At 26.8% G+C, this 22,129-nt stretch overlaps 1 protein-coding gene across 3 annotated transcripts in view; it reads right to left on the reverse strand.

The window, feature by feature from the left end:
- Positions 1 to 604: 604 nt before the first annotated feature.
- Positions 605 to 22,129, reverse strand: part of LOC114119754 (protein CBFA2T1) — a 57,271-nt gene continuing 35,746 nt past the window's right edge. For all 3 annotated transcript variants that reach the window (XM_027981451.2, XM_050202206.1, XM_027981442.2), the window contains 7 exons: positions 21,757 to 21,879; positions 20,520 to 20,653; positions 19,866 to 20,012; positions 16,754 to 17,239; positions 13,475 to 13,655; positions 10,042 to 10,220; positions 605 to 5,231 (listed from right to left, as the gene is read on the reverse strand). In XM_027981451.2, the coding sequence (XP_027837252.1) occupies positions 4,788 to 5,231; positions 10,042 to 10,220; positions 13,475 to 13,655; positions 16,754 to 17,239; positions 19,866 to 20,012; positions 20,520 to 20,653; positions 21,757 to 21,879 (1,694 nt within the window). In that variant the 3' untranslated portion in view covers positions 605 to 4,787. The remainder of the gene's footprint in view (positions 5,232 to 10,041; positions 10,221 to 13,474; positions 13,656 to 16,753; positions 17,240 to 19,865; positions 20,013 to 20,519; positions 20,654 to 21,756; positions 21,880 to 22,129) is intronic.

Raw genomic sequence — 22,129 nt, forward strand, 5'->3', positions numbered from 1 at the left:
GAAGACATTTTTGGAAAGGTCTTTTCATCTTTTGTAAAATAAAATGAATAGTATTCAATTATTATTATCATATTCTCGATATTTTAATAAATTAATAGAGAAAACCATGCATTTTTAAATACTAAGTAATAATAATTGTTATTTTATTATATTTAAAAACAATTTATATATTTTAATTTACTTAGTACATTAATCATTAAACATAATTAATAAATGTAAATATTACTTTACAAGGTAAGTTATTTTGGTTAATTTTTTATTTTAAGTCAAATTACTTAAAATACTAACTGAATTACGTCCACTTAAATTGATAGAATTTCAATTTTGTAAAAACAATTAGGATAGTTGGTCTTATTTCAAATTTATTGTGAAGCAAAATTTAAAAAAAACCTATAAAAAAAAATATACTACTCTAAATAATTATTGTGTAACATAAATAACACTTGAAACTTTGAGTCCTCAAGAATTACTAGATGGAAAGTAATCGACTGAGTACTTATATAGGCAAGCGAGTAATAACAACAATGACTACAGGTGTTACGGTAATACGCAATGCATTTATATGTACAATGTACATATTCGTTATAATACACATATTATGTAATATTGATAAATATTGTTTATTAGCAATAAACACTATTATTAATGCATAATATTGTTATGTTACAACTATTGTAATATTTTATATTTACAGTATTGAAGAAAAAAAAAACATAAAAAAATGTGGTGTGTGTACTTTGTTGCTTTGGAAGGTTCCTGTACGGATCGACAACAATATGGACTAGACTGTGAATTTAACAGTGCCGTTATTAAGTATTGTTCTATAGAGATTACAATAAATGCGAGAAAAAAAAATCAAAACGAGATCAACGGCTAATTTATAATAATAAGTAATAACACATATAATAATAAAAATATTCAAAATAACACAAATTTCTAAATCTATTAATTCTGAAACATAAAATTGAAAGATTATACATAGTTAAGTAAGAGTGAATAGATACATATTAATTATTATTAGTAGGTATAAATATTAATTTATTAATATACCTTTATATTATAATTTATCAATATGTACTATGATAAATGTTCTATACTTAGCCATTTACTTATATAAGACTCATGCTGCTGCAAGCGATATAGATTATTTTTTTATAATTATTTATTATAATGGTGACTTGGATGTATAACTTTATTTTAAGAGCAGAATACTATGGGGATATAAAATTTTGAGAAATTGCTACATAGTATTCGCAACCGTCTAGCACCTAGCAGGTAGAAATAATAACTTAATTCTTGGTTCTACCCCTGGACATATACAATATACAGACATATTTACGAAACAAATTATTATCTTCTGTACACAATACACAATATTTATATGCTAGATATATTGTTATATGCCTTACGGCTTACATATAAATTAATAATTATACAAATAATTTTTAAGTAGGTACTAAAAGTACTTATGGCATGTTTTATCCTCTTATTTATACGCGTTGTACGTTGTATAAGATTTTGTCAACAAAATACAATATTATTTTAGCTTATTAAGTAATAAATATGTTCGAAAGTCGAAATGGTTTGCCCTTTGTCTTAAATAGATTAAAGATACAATATGAAAGATCAAAAAATAATAATAAAAAAAAAAATGTTGTCTACTTTTTTATACGTAGGTAATAGGTATATATTATAATATCGTTTTTTTCGTTAAAGGTATTCATAAAGGTATTATCATATCTTTTTATATTTTATATTCCGATAATTGTAAATACTATGTTAATTGTTGGGTTCGGGTACTTATTAAACACTCTCAAAGTTTATTCTATGCAATTAGAAAATAACATAAATGGATCACTTATTTCAAAAGTATACGTTTTTGTAAATTTTAGTTTACATTATATTTTTGGCTGATGTTCAACCTACATTATAGATATCGTAGTTTTATCACGAAAATTGAAAACTGGGTTACCTATTACTGATTATTTTTCTTGAGGGATGTAAGGGAAAAGTCGAAAAGAGGTTAATTATAATTTTGATTTGGTCAGGTTAAGTTTTAAAATGTTATAGATCTAGTCGGTCAATGTATGCTATTAACTTTTGGTTGCCTAAATGTGGTTCTCGAAAACGGTAAATTATAATATAATAATATATTTTATACATAGCGTTGACTAAACCTAGTTTCCATTTACGTATACCTACGGTGTACGCATCTGATATTATAGGTACATAAGTAAATCGTAAAATTAGTTTTAAATGATTCATTATCGTCAAGAAAATAAGCCCTATATAAAAGTTTTATAGTAGGTATACATACTACATAGACATTTAAAATTAGACTGTAAGTAACTGAGATCACAATGTTAGTACAATACTACAATTGTACAAATATTATCATTCAATAAATACTTAGGTTATAAGTGCTTCACGTATTTTTTTTTTTAATTATATAATACATACGATATAGGTACCTATATTATATAATAGATTCAAATGAGCATGAGCGAGATTTGTATTGTTTATGATATGACGCATCAAGTAGTTATATATTTTATACAATATGTATCCATCAGTCTGCAGTAGTGATATTTAAAAAGCTCAAACGATCAAAGAATTTTAACTACAATCATAATGATCATAACAATTAACAGGTATAGGATTTATATAAATGTTTATGATATACCTATATGCGACCTCATATAGTCTTAATTCTTAATTTACCAATTTTAATAATTATTTAATATTGTAACTTACAGTGTGTGCGTATAGTTATTAATTGTATAAGAAAAAAAAATTATTCTATATAGACACAAAATATTACCATATAATAAAATTAAACTAAAATACGAACTACACCATTTTTGCTATTACGTTGAGAGTTTATATATGTACAGTGATCTATTACCTATCCTAGATTTTATATCGACAACGGAAATAAATAGCATTATACTTTGCATATACTTAAAAGGTGATAATGTATTTATGTATACGCACATAAAAACGAGAGTTTTACGAAAATGTCGTTACCAATATTGACAGAAGTCAAAACAAATGTATTTAAATATTTGGACTTAGTCGTCATTTAATTAAATACAACTAGATAGTACGGACATCTTTGGTGGAAACAAAACAATATAGTGTTTACGATTATGACACATTGACACCACTATATATATTAACACATTTCGCAATGCTTTACGGCCTACAGCTGGTCAAATTTATAATATATTTTGAGTCCTCGACATATGGCTAAGCTATGCAAAGTATTCGACCAATCATTTCTGTCGAAATATTATGAAACTGGTCATAATTAGCTATACGGTGTACATAATTAATAATAATATATATTTAATAGTTCAAACATTTAGGAGTACAAATAATTGAGTCGGGTACTTGTAACTTGGGCTACAAAAATCGTTGAACAAAGCCTTGCGAGATTTGAAAGAGAGGTGTTACAATATTTAGGTCCTAGAAAAAACTAAATTATGAGAAAATATGAAGAAATAGTAAGTATGAACGATTCAGATATAGTAGTAAAAATCAGAAGGATATAATTGAGCAATATACGTGTGGCGGGGTCGGGAATTGGACTTAAAATTATGTAAAATAAATATTATTAAAAACATTTAATAATTCTAAAATATTAACTGTTTTACATTTAATGGATAATCACATATATATTTCGTACACTAATGTTACGAAGACATTGTTGTATAGATAAAGTGCGGTGATACAGAGTACTAACACACGGTTTCAACATTTAATAAATATAGATAAAATTAATTTTGGTTGTGTAAAACAAAATATTTTAATTAAATTGGTAAAAAAGAATAGTGTAGATTACTTATTGAATTTATACAGTTTTATATAATATTATAATTTATAATTATAATAAAACATCTAGTTTTCAGCTATTATTTTGAAGAATTTGTTAAATCGGGTTGTTAAATTAAAAAATCGAGTATGTATAATTTATCATTTATATTGTATTAATTAAAATTTCTAAGTGGAATTCGACATACCTAGATGAAATGTATCATTTAACAATATACTATACCAAGGATAAAATTTGGAAAATATATCAAGATAAAAATCGAGATGAATTTCATTTTTTTCTTTTGAAAAAATTGTTTTGATATAACTGGCTACCTACGAACTGTTTAAATTATATCTATTTATAAATAGAGCAAAATTCATGAAAGTTATATGGGTTTTATGAAGGTATCGCGTGCATAACGATACATACAGAGTGCGCCATAATAAATGGATGAATTTTAACCAGGTGTTTCTTGTTGATGAGTGAGAGTAGGGGAATGGGACTGTGACTATTTTGTTAGAGGTAAGACCCATGCAATTTTCGTTATCGTCATATTATTCAAGGAACACCGACGTAGTAGAGACATTTTTGTCAAACAAGTAATCAGTTATTGGGACATAAACGGCATTTGTTTCAATGTTATAGAATCTTCTAAGTGCAATGTAAATTTTTTGAGTTAATTTTATTTTTTGATTTTTAAAATCCATCTGTTTTTAATGGTACGGGGTTATATATAGTTTGGCGTCTTAACCCCGATCGTCGTTCTACTTTTCCTAATTCCCTACTGATAGTATTCCCGCGGTACGAGGCCGGTGGTGCTGCAAGCCAGAAGACCTGCTTCTACTCGTCTGCGGTGCAGGTTTTGACGGTGATGATGGCGGCGACGGTGACGGCGACGAGAGGGGGCGATTCCAGCGGCTGGATCACAATCATCGTCGGCGTCGTTGTCTATGTCACCGCCGCCGAGTTGCTATTGTTGTTGTTTCGAGCCGACGGCCGTCGTCGTCGTGGTAGTCGACGTGGTCGTGGTCGTGGTAACGGTGGTCGTTGTCGCAGTGGCAGTGGTAGTGGTTACCGATGATTGCTGCGACGCATGTTCGTCTGCCTTAAGTGACGACGACAACGCCGTGGCCGCTGCCGTCGATTGCGCTCGGTTTGTGGATAAATCGTCTGCAGCTGACGATGAAGAAGCGGCGGTTGTGGATGATGACGGAGGCGGCGGTTGTTGTTGTTTCTTACCGGGTGACGAAGCCGCATCAACTATGGTTGTGGCGGTGGCCGCAGCGGCCGAGTGCACGCAGCATGTCTGGTGATGCGTCTCCCAGTCTTTGTGCTGACAGAACGAACTGCAATACTGCGCCGTGTTGCATCCGCTGCACGTCTCGTTCGCCTTTCGGCCGCAGTTCCAACAGCTCTGCGCATAATGCACACACTCTTAATAATGATATGTATTATAATATTTCATAAAAAATCGAAAATTATGGAGATGACACACGACACACTATACTATTTATGGTACACTTTCCAACATGAATTTTACTCTGATAATAATTTTGTAAATATATTTAATTTTTTTATGAAATCTATTTGAAATACTTTTATAACGAGTGGGGTAAGAATTATATGCTCACATACGCGTATTATAAAACTCCTAAAATCTAAATTATTTTGTAGCGAAATCTTGTAAGTCATAGATCTAAACGAGCTCCAACATACTGACTTTAGTTTTTCACCAATAATAATTTTAAAAAATAGATTAGTATTTAAATAAACGTTGGGTCCTTCGAACCCCATTTTATAAAGAAACTTGTAGTTTTAAAAATTTCGATAGAGAAAAATAATGTTTTAAAATTTATATAACTTCTACATGAATGATTTAAAATATACTTCATGATAAATTCATATATGTTTTCAAAATTATTATCAGTGTAAAACTCGTCAGTGTGTTAAATTGTATATAGGATTATTTTTCTCTGAAAAAATAGGTTTTAATTACTCCCTCCAAAATTGGATACAGTTACAATAAATGCTAAAAGTTTATGTAAATTCAATATTGTTAAGATAATATAATAATTATATATACATATAATCGTTATATCTTATATAAACTTTAACCAATGAGAACCATTTAAATAAAACAAAAAATATTTGATTTTGCAGGTGAGCTAATAATACATTTTTGAGTTATGCTCTTCTAAAGAAACCTATAGGAAATGAAAAAATAAATTGTGACCCTCTCCGAGATTTAAGAAGTCTATTCAGTGTTTAGTTTATTAATATAACTTCTATTGAAAACATTTCATTAGTTTTTGAGTCTATATAGAAATAAAAAAAACAAAGTAACAGTCAATTTTATAAATAATATATTATTTATCTACGTATATATACAATGGAAGGTATTTTATATTTAAAATTAAATTGTTATAAAAAAAATACTAAATATTTTTTGTGTAATATTGAAAGCTAATAAAATATATATGCGCATAAATATGTATATAAAATACACGGATTCAAATAAATAAGTGGTGTTCTAGAATCTAGTTAAAAAGGTTTTTATGCTATCATTTGTGATTATGAAATCAAGAAAAAAGGCAGGCATTCGATTTTAATCATTGCTGAAAACAATCATTTTTATTACTAATTTAAGTTATAATAATGTTTAGGTAATTCCTTTTTTTTTTTATAATACTACTTATTATGATTTATGATATTGCTCAACCGCTTCCATTATTTTTATAATTAATTATTAAGTAAATTTAGTAAGTAACTAGTTGAAAATATTTTATATTGCATAATAATTAAAAAATGTATTGTCCTGTTTATTTATTTGGGACCTTCAAAATATTTATTATCCATTCAAGGGCCACCACATATCTTAATCCTCCCCGGGAAAATTAGAAATAAAACTAATCTATGATATAATATTATTAAATTGTACATTTTATAAATTCAAATGCCTCCACAGTATTTGTTAACTTAATATATTTTATAAATAATATCATAATAATAACCCATGCCCCATAGATACTTTTAAGTATTGAAAATATGAATATTCACAGCATTGATGTATCTGATTTGCCTATCTATAACGCCGTGTGATCAAAATTACATTAATTTTATTATTGAAATGCAATATTTTAAAAACAAACATATTACGTCATACTTACGTCAATAATGGGATACCATATTATTGAAATAATAAAAAAACAAAAATTTCCTAAAAAATGTTACTATTTTATTGTTATATTTTTTTAAGATATTTACTTTTTTGTACAATAATTAATTACTTTTTAAAATTTATATTCTGAAATAGGGTATGATTCGGGTTACATTTAAAAAATGGAAATTATTGTACAAAAAAATTAAAAAAATTTATATTATTTTAAAAATATTAAAAAACGATATTCTCAAAAGCGTTAATAGTTTTTAAAATAATAACTGTTCATGATTAAAGAAATCGCTTGATATATTTTATAACAGTATCATAGAACGTATACGTTTTTCTATTGAGAGATCTATACGGTCAATCGATGATCTAGCATCCTTATTCAAATAATCTGACTTCAAAACTTTGTTAAGCTTGATTTTTGGAATTAGATTTTACTGCACTTGCTCAATAAGCAATCGGAATTACTCAAAGTGTGTTTTAATCAGATTAGAATCGGCCAGCGAATCCGCTAATCATGAAATGCATTGACATTTCTCGACCCGTTCCTCGCTATACATAACTGTAGTATTTATACGTATAAATTATAATATATTATTATATCTCACAATAAATCATGTAACATATAAGTACGATACGTAATAATATTAATGCAAGTAATGTAACAAATACAAAATAGTATACGTATAGGTACAATCTGCTGTTATGAATCGTTTTAATAAAACTCATTTGGTGTACACCTATAATATATCGTAATCGATATCACCGATTTTATTACATACTACTACAACGAAAATAAAACGAAATAATAATGATAAAAAGTTTATTTTAGGGTTCCATGTGCAGTGTATGTGTTGGCCAGCATAGCAGCGGTTTGCGTTTACTCGCAACGTCACATATACTAAATTATATTACAAGTGTAAGTATGATAGATATACGTGTGTGTGGGGGTATGTACAGAGTGATGCAATGAACTTTCTCGTTTTCCAAGCTTTGTAGTACATGCGACGAAAAAACGAGATAATATGCGGCAATACTCCCTGTACATGGAGAGATTGAAAAGAGTCTGCGCGTGCGACTGCAGACCAGATGGTAACAACGCGGTAGGATAAACACTTATACACACACACATACACATAAACAAATATATAAGTATATGGTGCACGGCATGTGTAATGGAGATCTGCACAGTATTACAATAATATTTTGAAACGGTATATGCAATAGAAATTTATTAGAGGGTTGAAAAAGAAGTCTGGTATATCATACAGGGTGGTTCATGGTATCTCACTGTATTTCAAATATGCTTATCTACGTTTTATTTTTTAATCATGCTGTATTACCAAATCTGATTTTTGGAATTTTTAATATAGTATAAGATTATAATTTTAAATTCTTGAGATTTTTTGTGAGTATTCTTGGAAGATAAGTCTTCTAATTTCAAATAAGAACCCCCCTCCCCTTTTTACTTAAAATTTCTTAGTTATTTTTTTTAAAAAAAATTTGTACTAAAATCAAAATTTGAACTATTAATTTATTAATTATTTATTTTTTTTAATGGATAAATAGGATAATATGTTTATAGTAAAATGTTTGAAAGATGTGTGGTGATTTGAAATTTTAATGATTTACACTATACACTAATAATTTGGTAACAATACTATTTATAATTTATAAAAATATTACAGGTATAACAAATATTAGATTCGATATTACATCTGTTTTATATTTTTAAAGATTATTATTCTTAATACATACATTTTAGTAATAAAATACTACTTAAGTTAACTGAAAAACTACTTGTTGAATTTTCGAATTAAATACAGTAATAAATTATCCATTTATACTAATTTACAGTATAAATTGGGGGGGGGGGGTCTCATTCAAGAAACAGAAGTTTGTATTGCCACAAGTCTCTATAAGTAGTATAAAAAATTTCTAGAGATTAAAAATATTATGTTCTTCAAATATATTAGAATCATGGTTAAAATAATTACAAAATTCGAAAAAAAAACTTACAATCAATTTTTTTTGTATAACCTAACCTAATGTATGTTATTCACAACAAGTTTAGTAAGTTTCGTTGTGTATTGTTTATTTGTTTAAATGCTTGTCAACACGCGCGTCGCATCGCACACAGCTGCAGCGTAACATTTATGTGTATCAAACACGTACCTTTGTATACCTAAGTAGGTATGAAATACTATTCATTATTATTATTATTGTTATATGCATACAGCTGATGTTAAAGTAAAAGATTCGTTTTTAAGACAGTTTTCATTTTAAAATCACACTTTTTGAGCACACCAATAAAAACAACTATTAAATAATGCAACGCAGCGAGAATATGTAGGTATATTGTCCATAGTAAAAATTCGGTGCGCTTAATAAACCCGATAAAACACATTGAGTGACGAAGAATTAAAATCTTAATAATTTAGTTGGGTTAGTTTGGTAATAGTATATAATGGCATACATATACGTTTTAAGTATACAAAATAATAGTATCTGACATTGTAATCAGCTATATAAGTGTTTAATAAATTAATATAGATCTTTGGAGTAAGATGGATACTGAAATATTATCAAAATGGTAGTGATATATGATAGGCTCCTTCTAATGGTGAGTCATGACCAGTAAATTTGAATTTTTACTTGCCTTCAAAAATCACCATGGGTATATATTTTCTACTAGAACTGTTTTGTATGAAGACTATTATAACGAAACTAATATCAATATTATCATTAAATATTATGTTTTTCGTGAAATAGTAATATAACTGAAATACTATATTAGTATATATATATATATATATTATATATATTATTATATAATATATTATATATATTATTACTTTATTAATACTATAATACTATATTATTATATTAATACTATATTAACCTTACTCAGTAAAAATATAGAGTACGTCGTACAGATGATAAACAATATTATTATAAGCGCGTTATCGCACATCGTCTTAAGTCTGAACACATAGTGTACACATGGTTTCACTGAATTTTAGTTTAAAAAATTTCTTATAACTATAATTTGACTTACGTTATACTGCGAAATCAATGACGGCGATATCTGTAGACTGGCAGTGCCTGAATTCCTGCAGTTATTGCTCATTTTCGTCTTTTCCGTGGACACTAAATCAATCATTTTGTTTTCGGCTGCCAACACGAGCTTTTGCAATTCTATCATAGCCTGATGTCGTATCTCATTCATCGAATCCTCTGAAAAAAAAATTAATAATCATTATCATAATGTAATTTAAATCGTTAAGTTTAGTAGATATTAAAATATGCGAATTTCATGTCTCCAACACAAAGATAATTTTCTACGACGTGCACACATTGTGAACTATGATTTAAATAAATTTAGATTTTTTAATGAATTATAAAATGCAAATATAGGTATATTTTAGCCATTTTATAAAGTTAATTAGTTATTAATGTAAATGACAATTGATAGATGAAAACTATTGTTTTGTAGTTTTGATCAATAAAATCTTTGCAGTGCTTTTACTTGGAGTCATTACACATATTATATATTTAAAATATAAATATAGGCTACTTGAATAAAGAACAAAGATTTCGCTAGTAAAAAATAATAAAAAAGTTAGTAAAACAATCAATTGAAAAAAAAATATATTGAAAGAAAAATATTGAAAATATTGATAATATTGTTGTGAAACTTATAAACACATACATGTGAATAACAATAATATTGTATAGGCATAAAAATATTATTTTGAATTCCATGCGGCACAAATAAACGTTTACCTTGAATAACGGTGTTTTTAATATTCTTGAAATCTGTGTATGAATGGAATCAATTAGTGATAGTTGTTTCTCATAATATGTAATCAATAATAATTAAATAAAAATTTAGTTTAATGGATAATTGTAATGCTTGAATATGGAAAACGAATGATGTTCGTACAATATTTCTATTTTCTATAATAATACGAGTATGTGAAAAATTAAACACTTAATCATAATATTTTACGTAAGATATAATATTATACCTCTAAATTATATTGTTTTATTTAATGAAATATTATATAATATTTATGTCAAAACTGTATTTTAGATTCAGAATTAAGAGATAAATTATTTATTGACTTGATAAATTTATTATATGTTTTTTATTGATATATTTATATGTTTTATAATCACCTTTTAAAGTAGTAAATATTCTTGAATTTTCTACTTTCAGGAATGTTTCTAATAGAAAATCGAATATAATACTACTTAACGTGTCAAGATTATTTTTGCGCTATTTATAGATATTTTAAATCATTAATTAAAAGTTTTTTTTTTACTTATTGATTAATGTGTAAAACAAATTTCGTTTTTAAATAAAAAATCATGACGTTTTAATATATAGTTTCTTACTATCGAAAATATATAGTTAACATTTTTTAATTACAAAACGTGTTATGTGATTAAAGTTAAAATGTACAAAATAATCTCACGAAAATATTTAAATAATTTGTTTGTTACAAAATTTACATTTTAGACTAAATTAATGTATCAAAAGTCAAAATAGTATTATAATAATAAGTTAAGTATTCATTTGAAAATCAACATTAAATAATGTATTGATTTTAGCCTAGTAAATAACGAATAACAAAATAATGAATATTAGAAATATAAAATTAAAATTTCTTGATTGAACTAAAAAAAATAAGTAAAATGTAACAATGAATAAAAGTTCTTTAGTGAACAATTACATTTGATTGGTGGAAATTCGAACTTATTATGTTTTTCTTATAACATCGAAAACTAGCAATTGCGCATACGTGTTTTATGCATTTTAACCAAACGAATTACAACAAATTTTTTTTATTGTTTTATTTGTAAATTCTATTATGTGTATTCAAATTTCAAACTAAATATAATTCGATGTAGGTTAAATTATTGTTTGTTTTACACGTACCTATATTGTTTTTATACTGTACTTGACATATGTATATGTTTTATATGTTTTTTATTAATCATAATAAAACTATTTTTCATACTAAAATAAATATAATAAAAACAAAATAATTGAATAATTTATACACAAATTTAAGTAACAATTTTTTTATATTAACTATATGTCAACTTTATTTAAACACTGTATTATTATTTTGGTACAACTATAAGATTATATAAATTATTTGTATGTTCTAATACCTAGTTTTTATATTTACAACATCTATAATTTATATAATAAACATTATCTTGATAGTTATTTTATTTTACTTGACATAAAAAGAAGGAAATATATATTTTTATTTGATAATAACATAATAAACGTATATGGTAGGATTATAGGTTTAACACGTATTTATTGTTATGCAATACTATCAAATTGTATATACTATAAAAATAATTATAATATGAATAATAATTTAAAGAACATTGATTTATTCATGTACTTATAATCATAATTGATATAAAGTTAAGTTCTTTTGCAATTTATAATGTTTAATTCGTAAGATTATACATGTTTTTCTATTATTTATGTATAAATGCATATCGGGCGATATTCAAAATATGTTAATAACACACTCGTATTTAACATACATATGTTTTACAAAAAAGTAACAAATAACAAATCTAGATACGCAACGTAAGACATCACTTGGTCGATACACCGACACCTAATAGTATAAAAGAAGTTAACCTCTACTGTGCACCAGTTGTGGAACAGAACTCAACATCAAACCTATATTGCTTACACAGTACTACACCTATATAGAAAAGAAAAAAAAATACTTGATCAACTTTGCAAAATTCAGCTCAGGCACCCTTTCTTTTTTCCTCTTTCTTTCATTATCCATGTCTATCATTATTACCAAAAAATAATTTATAATACAAGTATCCAAGCATAGAAAATAACGACGAGTTACCATTTTCGTATTTTTTTATTAAATTTATATTACATTATAAAATATTAAAATTATTTTTAAACGTTGATTATAATTACATGTATTTTATGTTAGCTAGGTAATTATAATTATTTTAAATTGTAAGCTACCGATTTAATGTGTTTATATTATTATTTTATTGTTGTTATGTTACATCGGTGATACTACGAGTAGAAGAATATTTGCCGTTTATTAAAAAGAAAAAATATTTCAAATGTTACGTTTACTTAAAAATAGTGAAACATCAAGTGTAGGTAATAAAAGTAGATATCTACAAAAATATAAATAACACATTTATTATTTTTAATACATTTTATAATTCATATCGTGTTTTTGAGAAAACGAATATTTAAGACCCAATTGGTTACAAGTGTGATTTGACTGGGTTCTTATCTAATATACATAAATCAATAAATAACAGAAAATGAAAACGAGACAATTATTTAAAGACAAGTATAATACAATATTTCTTAAATAATAATACTTATTATTAAATAAACGCAAAATAAACTTCATCATACGGGATGAAAACAAAAATTTCCTTTTTGTGAGTTTAAAAATAATTCTTACCAGCTTTCTTTTTGATGATTTCGATTCTTTCTTCCGTATTACGTACTGTCTGCGCCAAAATTTCTTCAGTCGATTTCTTTCTGTTCCAGTCTGGAAAACTTGTCTCAGTCATGCCCCGTTCCTGGAGTATACCCAACGCTTTTTTTGTTTTTTCCACCATGCTTAGTATACAATTCAACATCTATATAATTGGACATACGTTATTGAATTATATAAAATATACAATAATATATAAATATGAGATTAAAAAGATAGTAAAATCGATTGATGTGAAATAAAACACATTCTGAAGTTCTATAATTTGCAGGAAAATATTTTTATTCATTCTACAATTTTTAAATTTATATATATAGATTATAGATAGTTAGGATAATTTATTGTCTTAAATGAATAACCATATTACATAAAAACCAAACCATCATAGAGTATAGATGAGGAATTTAAAAAAATTAATACGTCTTTTATTTAAATTTGTCTACAATGAACAACTTTCTGAAAAAACTTTTATTTAAAATCTTAATGATCTGGCAAGTATATTTTGGCTGTGTATACAGTTTCATGTATGGACAATGTGCAAAAAAAGTATATAATAAATAAATATTATATAGTATATGGAAATATGTGATTCACCAAGAATGCTTACAATCTTTTTTTTTTTTTAATCAATATTGCAGTTATTCAAAATCTAATTTAAGAAATTTTTAAATATATTTAATGATCACATTTTTAAATTATGCAAAATTTTAATTTTAACTACTTATGGAATATCCTGGGGGTCGGGGGAGTAACAAACTTCTGTTTTTTAAATTAAAATATCTCTTTTTACTGTAAAATTATTTAGTGGATAATTATTCTGAACATATTAATGTACAAAATAAAAATTCGAACGAGTAGTTTTTGAGTTATTTAATTTATTGTATATAAAAAATTAGGTATATCAACATTTTTAAAACATTAACTGCTAAATAATTTACAGTAAATAAGTGTTTTAATTTTAAAAATAGAAATTCATATTCCTGTAGAACATTCCTTAATTAGTAAAAAAAATATCTTAAGAATTTTTAAATAGGGTCCTTAAAAAATGGAGGTGAGCATGCAGGTAAATCATTTTGTATTATATAATACACGACAGTCGACAGTGGATACGACAGCACTCATAGATGTACATTTGAAGTTGCATTTGTACATTATCGAAACTCGTTTACACGATGTATTGTTCTACAAAGTTTGAAACTAGGTTCTCAAAATAACATTATAAGTATTACTACTGAAATTCTTTAGTTCTTATTTTAAAATAACCGTTATTATAAATATAGTATTGAAAAAGTGTTTAAATATTATTGTTTTGGACTGATTCTAATTTCTAAATAATAAAATCTAAGTAAAATAGTTAAAACCAGATTTTTAAAAATAATTTATTTGTAACTCTATTTAGTATATATTTTTCTAAATATTTTCTTTATATTTTGTGTTTGTATTTTATTACAAATTTGGCAAGGATGCAAATTGACTATGGTTTAATGAGCTTAAGGTTTAAATTTATATAGAACTAACTGATCCCGCACAGTGTTACATGTGACGAATTAAATAATTTCATTAGATTAATTCTGTTTTATAATTATATACAATTATAGCTGACCCCATGCACTTTATTGCCCGTTAAAAATGTCAACTCTATAATATGATTCAAACTTTGTTTCATTTGTTATTTAATATTCGGTTTAAACTTTAATGGTGATCAAAACTTAAACATTTTCATTGACCATTTTGAATCTCAAAAAACTTGTGGAAGCACCATTTTAAAATGCTTTCTTATTGTTTACTAAATTTGTGGTACCTAACCTAATCTACTGTGTAAATAGCAAGCCTCGATCTATCATTGTTCAAGTTCACAAATTTCTATACTAACTAGATAAGGAATTCGTATTTTATTTATATTATTAACATTGAAGCTTGCGTATCAGTTTCCGCCATTTTGTCGGTTGGCAAAACATTACATTTCCTATACAAAATATATATTAGGAATAACATCGTTTTTAATGGTAAAATATAGAAATAAATGAAAAATGAATTATATAAAATATTTAAAAAATTTTTTAAACAATGGGTGTAGACATCATAAAGTACAATACAACATAATTAATACTTACCATATAATGCCAACCGAAAAACCTGGCTTCAATTGATAGCGGGAGTTCGCTATCTAGTTCTATATAGAAATCTGTGTTTAGGCTTTACGTTCATCAGTCAGTGAATTAGTCAGGTTATATTATGTATAGCCATTCTGCTTGCTGTTGCCTATAAGACTCTCTTATGATAATGCAAGTAGTATGTTATCAGGTACGCAATCGCACCTGTGGTGGATGGCGCACTCTGCGAGATTTGTACGTAAGTTTATAATTTCCAACCCTTGAGTTTCAAAGTTATATCAATTTCTTTTACTTGATCAAACCTACAGTTAATTAGATACAATAATGTGCCATCTCGTGGTTTTTCTTATATAGTTGGTATAACAACCTGACTTATGTGTTGACTATTTTATTATTACAACTAATTATTATTAAAAACCAATAGCAACAATTTATAAACAAAAATTTCCATCGGAAATCTCAAAATCCTTGTTTTATCACTTACTAGGGGTGGAGGTGGGATGGTAAAAAATATTTAACGATCTATTCTCATATCCAACAAATATATAAAAATTTCATATAAATCGTTTGGCTTTTTCGGTGAAGTTCAACCACAATAATTATACAATTTATAAATAATACCACTTTTATCCTTTTTAATCCCCTTAGAGGTTACATTTTCAAAAATCCTTTCTTAGCGAATGCCTATGCATCATAATGGCTATCTCTATGCCTAATTTCAGCCCGGTCTGTTTAATGGTTTGAGCTGTGCGTTGATAGATCAGTCAGTTGGCTTATTGTTTTATAATTTATTATTACTCGTTTTAACCCTTTTAATCCATGTAGGGCTGAATTTTGAAAAGTTCTTTCTTAGGAGTTTTTCATAACACAAAACAAAACTACTGTCCAAATTTCATACTCATAGCTTCAACGGTTGATCAGGACAAGTCATTATCTTAGTATTATCTTTATAGATAGATAGTAGCTTTTCATGGTAAATAAAGTGTATTTACTTGTTTGATACCTAGTGTGTTCTCATATTCTATTTGAATTTAAATTGGAGTGTCATCGACCATTGTGATAAAAAGTTGAGAATCATGTTAATAAACACACATTAATATGTATTGGGACTCACGTCGAATGTACTTACCACGTGTATGTTTTTCCATTCATCCTCCACGTGACCCTTGTGGTCTTCCGACTCACGTATGTGCAGTAGTGGCAGTATGTTGTACGGATGTGAAGGAGGTGGTGGCAGCGGTGGTGGTGGTGGTGGTTCCTGCGGGTGAAGGTGCGGATGATGGTACATGAATGGTATAGCGTAGCCGAGGTTAGGTCGCTTGATGCAAGGCTGCTGGTACTCTAGGTCAGCCGCGTAACCACCGGTTTCGTAGTAGCTGTCAACCAAAGGGTACGGTCGCTTGTGGCCGTTTCCGACGATGCCGTTGTTGTTGCTGCTGCTATTGCTATTGTTGTTATTTCCATTACTATTGTTGTTGTTGTTGTTGTTCTCGCGTGGCATTGGCGATGGTGGAGGGACTCGCTCCACCTGGTGGAAGATTTCCGATGGTTCGGTGGCCTGTGAATCTCGGTCCAAGTACGCATTCTCGTGCTGTTTCAGGTACTGGCTTAACGTCTGTAACAATTAATTAGAGAACTTTGTTTTCATTTCATGTCTATACGAGACTAGATTTTTTCACGAATCACGTGAAAATTAATAAATCGTATTTTTATACATGGTATTGATAAGCCATTGGCTATAGATATTATGACGTGCTTGTGGAATTGCAAATTATAGTAATCACTGATGACTATTAACGTATTAACATATTATAATAATTTATAAAGATTGTCCTAGTGTAATTGGTAGGTAGATGAATTTTCACATAATATAATTTTAATTTTTTTTAAAGATAGGACTATTGTTATTATTAGTATATCAATTTTAATAAATCAGAAACCAAGCACTCGTTCAAATTTTATTCTAGATACATCAACATTTTCAACAAAATCACTTGCTTAGCAATTTACAAAAAAAAGAAATTGGTACGTAAGGAGCTCTTTGAATAATATAAATAACTTTAATATTTGAACATTTGTTGGTTTCTAAAGCATATTTTAAGTTGGGGAAGTTAGTTTTCTTTATCAACGATAACTTTTATTATGCTCACGAGTATATTATTATCGTGCCAAATGAAAACAAAATGAATGGGATCTGTTTCGAAATGTTAATTATAATGAAAATAATGTTAAGGCGGTTATGTTGTTGCTTTAAAATTATTTACTGAATGCACTTGACATTTTTGATGATTTAACGCATTTTGGCGTGATACAATATGATTACGGCGGCATTAAAAACTGTGCGAAACCATCAAAACCCGGATTTCGTAAAAATAAACAATTCTACGTAGTTTTACTATACAATAATACGTGTGATATGTAAGGTATAACGGTATAACAATTACGTGCGAAAAAAATGAGAAATCGAACATGAAAACACAAAAAACGTTGACCTCGTGTCGACGAAAAATGCTATAATAATTTCCCACCCCTTTAACCACAAACAACCCAGCGACCTCGTTTACGCCCCCATGAACATGAAAATTGCATATAGTTTTAAGCACCAACAACGATGATTGCGCCTGCGCCTGCGGAGTCATTTAAGCGACGCACGTGGGACATGTGCACCCACTCCCCTTGCAAAGTCACTGACCGTTCGGATGAAATTCATTAGAAGCAGCTTGAACGACGGCTGTTGCTGCAACACATGTGAAGTTGGTAATGGATGAGACACAACTACACATTAGAAGTTCATTTTTGACAGTATTTCTTTTTTTTCGTTCCCTCTCACGGTTTAGTATCGCTTGTATTTATAATAATAATAATATAATACCGTCGTATACAACGACAGCAATTTTCGTCGATACAACCCGTCGCGTAATCCAAAATTTTATTTGCGAGATTCTTACTCGAAGTCCTATACTATAAACTCTTTATATCTAATGACTTAATTGAATATTTAATGGACAATTTGTTATATTATTATAAAATATTAAGTTAAATACATTTTTTAAATAAAATGAAATAAGTTTAGAAGTTAAATTTTCTACAATTTATTGTTCAAACATTAAATATTTTAATAAATAGATAATAATAATGCCAAATCTTCATATAGATTGGGTTGTCAAAATATTGTTAGTTTGAGTGGTAATAATATACTTAAATGTTTTTATTCATAAGCATGCGTTACTTTTTTGCTTATTATTATTATTCATTATTTATTAATATTTTATCACAAAAATAATCTCGACGTGGAAAATATATACCTATTTAAAATAATTTATTATATTGTTAAAACAATTCGATTAAAAAATAAAATAAATCAAAAAATTGATACTTATAAAAAAATGACAAAGATTTAATTTTTACGGAATAATAATAATATAGACAATAAGTATAGTTAACATTCATTAATATTCTGAAATATGCCTTGAGCTGTATCAAGAATGTCACATCAAGAAATATATAATATGTCAGGTACAAATCATACAAGTTCATAATATGCAAAAGTATAATATGTATAGTAACAATTATTCCTTTTTAAATTATCAACTCCGATATTCATTTTACTAGTGAAACTATCAGCCGCTGGCAACTTTCAAAAACTGTGACAGACAGCTTACATATTATGAAAGCATTATCTTTTGTCACCGTATTAAAAATCTAGCTTAAACGTTCTAGCATACATAAGTTATTATACCAAATGATTTAGAAGGATTCTTAAAACTTAAAAACGTAGATATAACGATTTTTGCAAAAAATATAAAAATAATATGTTTTTTCTTATGAGTTAAAATAAAATTTAACATTTAAAGTTTTAAAATAAGAAAAAAGTTTCCAGACGATTCATTTAAACTTGTATTAATAAAAAGTGCGATTTATTCTGTCAATATTAAAACGATAAATAAAATATCGTCTAATATGGAATATCATTGAGTAAATAAATTCGATATAATTATAATCAATTTTACTTATATAAATAAAAAATAAAAATTACTACTCTGATCATAATATTGTGTCATTTAAAATTATACGGTTTTTATAGTAAGCCTTAATTATAGATTACATAACAATTAATACTAGAAAAAGATATTTTCAATTTTTTGTTTTAATTTAATTTATTTATTAAAATATGATTAATTATTACTATTTATTTGGTTTTAATATTTACATAATATAGGTATCATTATGGTGTGTTTTACCTGTTTATTGTTGCGAGCCATTAATAGCAGATCACGTTGTAGCAAAGGTAAGTGAGTTCTTAAGAATGGCAGAACAAATGGTCGTAATGGGAAGTTAGTCATTTCTTGTATATTATGATGAAATTCTTCAACACTTATCAAATTGTTCTGTAAAAATGAACGACGAAATAAATATATTATAAATTATATTTTAATAAATTACATTAAATAATTAAACGAATATGGTTTTATTTATATTTGTAGATCTAAGTGCTCTGAGTTTTGTATTTTTAAAAAGATAAATTAAGTTATGAAATGTATTAATTTCCTGCCTTATTTATATATTTTTAATTTCTGATAATAATATAAATAACTTAGTTATTACAACTAAAAATTAATATTATATAGGTATGAAATTGTAATACATATTATTATTTTATCAAAGTTATACTGTAAAATATAATCCATCAATAATTAAAAACAACATTAACATATTAAGATCAAGTAATTATAAGAATATAATAAATTATGATCTAACTATGATCTGATAACTAAGTCTAAATACAAGTACTCCTAACTAAAGATTAGAGTATATTTTTTTAATTTTCTTAGATTGTTTAATTTTATAGACTAAATGTATAGGAAAAGTGAAATATAAACCGTTTGTGTGCTTACCACTAAAGTGAATATCTGACCCTTAACTCGTTCACTAGTTTGCGGCGATATCTGTCCACTGAATTGCACCAGTGTTGTAAGAAACCTTTTGAGTTTGGAGTGATTCCTGAACGTGTCAGACGGCGGACTCGAACCTATGCAGACAATAGAAGTAAAGTTTACTATAATATATAGTTAAATTGACCTTATGGCTTTTTAATTCATTCATAGGTACTATTAGACTCGGCAATTAGAAAAATATTTTATATCTAGTATAATTAAGTTTAGTATAATATAAATTTTATTGACTACGAATATAATTTATATACTCATACATAAGGATTAACAACCTGATTAGCGTAATTCTTAACTAACATACTAATATTAATTAGATCATGTTAGTTACATTTTTGTAATAGTAAATGGTAACCATAAAAGATGGAGCGACTTAAGTTTTAGTAAACTGCGAAGAACCCAAAAAACAATTTATGGCAGATTAAACATAGATTGGGATAAATAATTACATCACGGCCCACGCTCGTCAGAATATAAAAAATCACGTCATAAGGGTTAATATTGTTTATTTAATAAATTAAATACATCCATTAGAAAGTACATACAATAACGCTATAATATTAAATTATAATCTAGTATAGATTATTAGAGTTACTGTTATAAATTAATTATGTGTGTGCTTAAGATACTCCATTTATATTAAACAATTGTGTTTTTTAAATTTTTTCTATTATATACCTAGTGGTATATAAATTATTCATTTTACTAAAAAATCAATATCTAAATAAAATAAGTATTATCTTAATAAATGAATTATAAGTTTAATTGATAGGTGTGGATTGTAGGGAATATTCAACGAAGTTGGTACACGACTCTCGCACTAAATAATTTATAGGTAACGAATCTGTTACCTGTAGATATTATCAGAAGAAAAAGTTGTTTTGGTAAATAATTTTTCACAACATAATTGGCATTTAAACAAATTTACAAATTTAAAAACAAATCGCTTTAAAATAATAAAACAAAAAACACAAAAATCGATAAAAAAAATTACTGCAATGTGTGTCTATGGATAACTGAAGTAATTCAGTTACTGAATTATTGATATTACATATAGCATAATAATAATATATTACATATTAGCATACAATATATAATACCCATTACTGTTATTGGGTTAGGTCGGCGATATAAATTACAACAATAATTTATCATTGTCACACAAAACTCAATAAGTACGTACTTTCAGATTCAACATCGATTCGTGCCGGTAACGGGTGCGTAGGACTCAGTAAGTGTTCGCCGGACGAATCGCTAGTGGACGTCGACGAGAAGCCCGCATCTTTGGATTTGATTTTTGATTTACCTAAATACGAAAAGAAAGTGATATATCACTCATATATGTATAGATATGTATATTTTTGCATTATAATATTAATATTCAAAACGTGCCGAAGTCTTGTGCATATACTCTTGTATACATTTAAACATTTATATAAATTAAATAAATATAAATTTATAAGCGTATTATTATTATTTAGTATATAAAATATAGATGTATATACCGGTATATATATATTATTCGTAGGTATATAAAACCGTTTTTTTTTTTAAAA

The sequence above is a fragment of the Aphis gossypii genome, chromosome 2 (assembly GCF_020184175.1).
Source record: "Aphis gossypii isolate Hap1 chromosome 2, ASM2018417v2, whole genome shotgun sequence".
Lineage (NCBI taxonomy): Eukaryota > Metazoa > Arthropoda > Insecta > Hemiptera > Aphididae > Aphis > Aphis gossypii.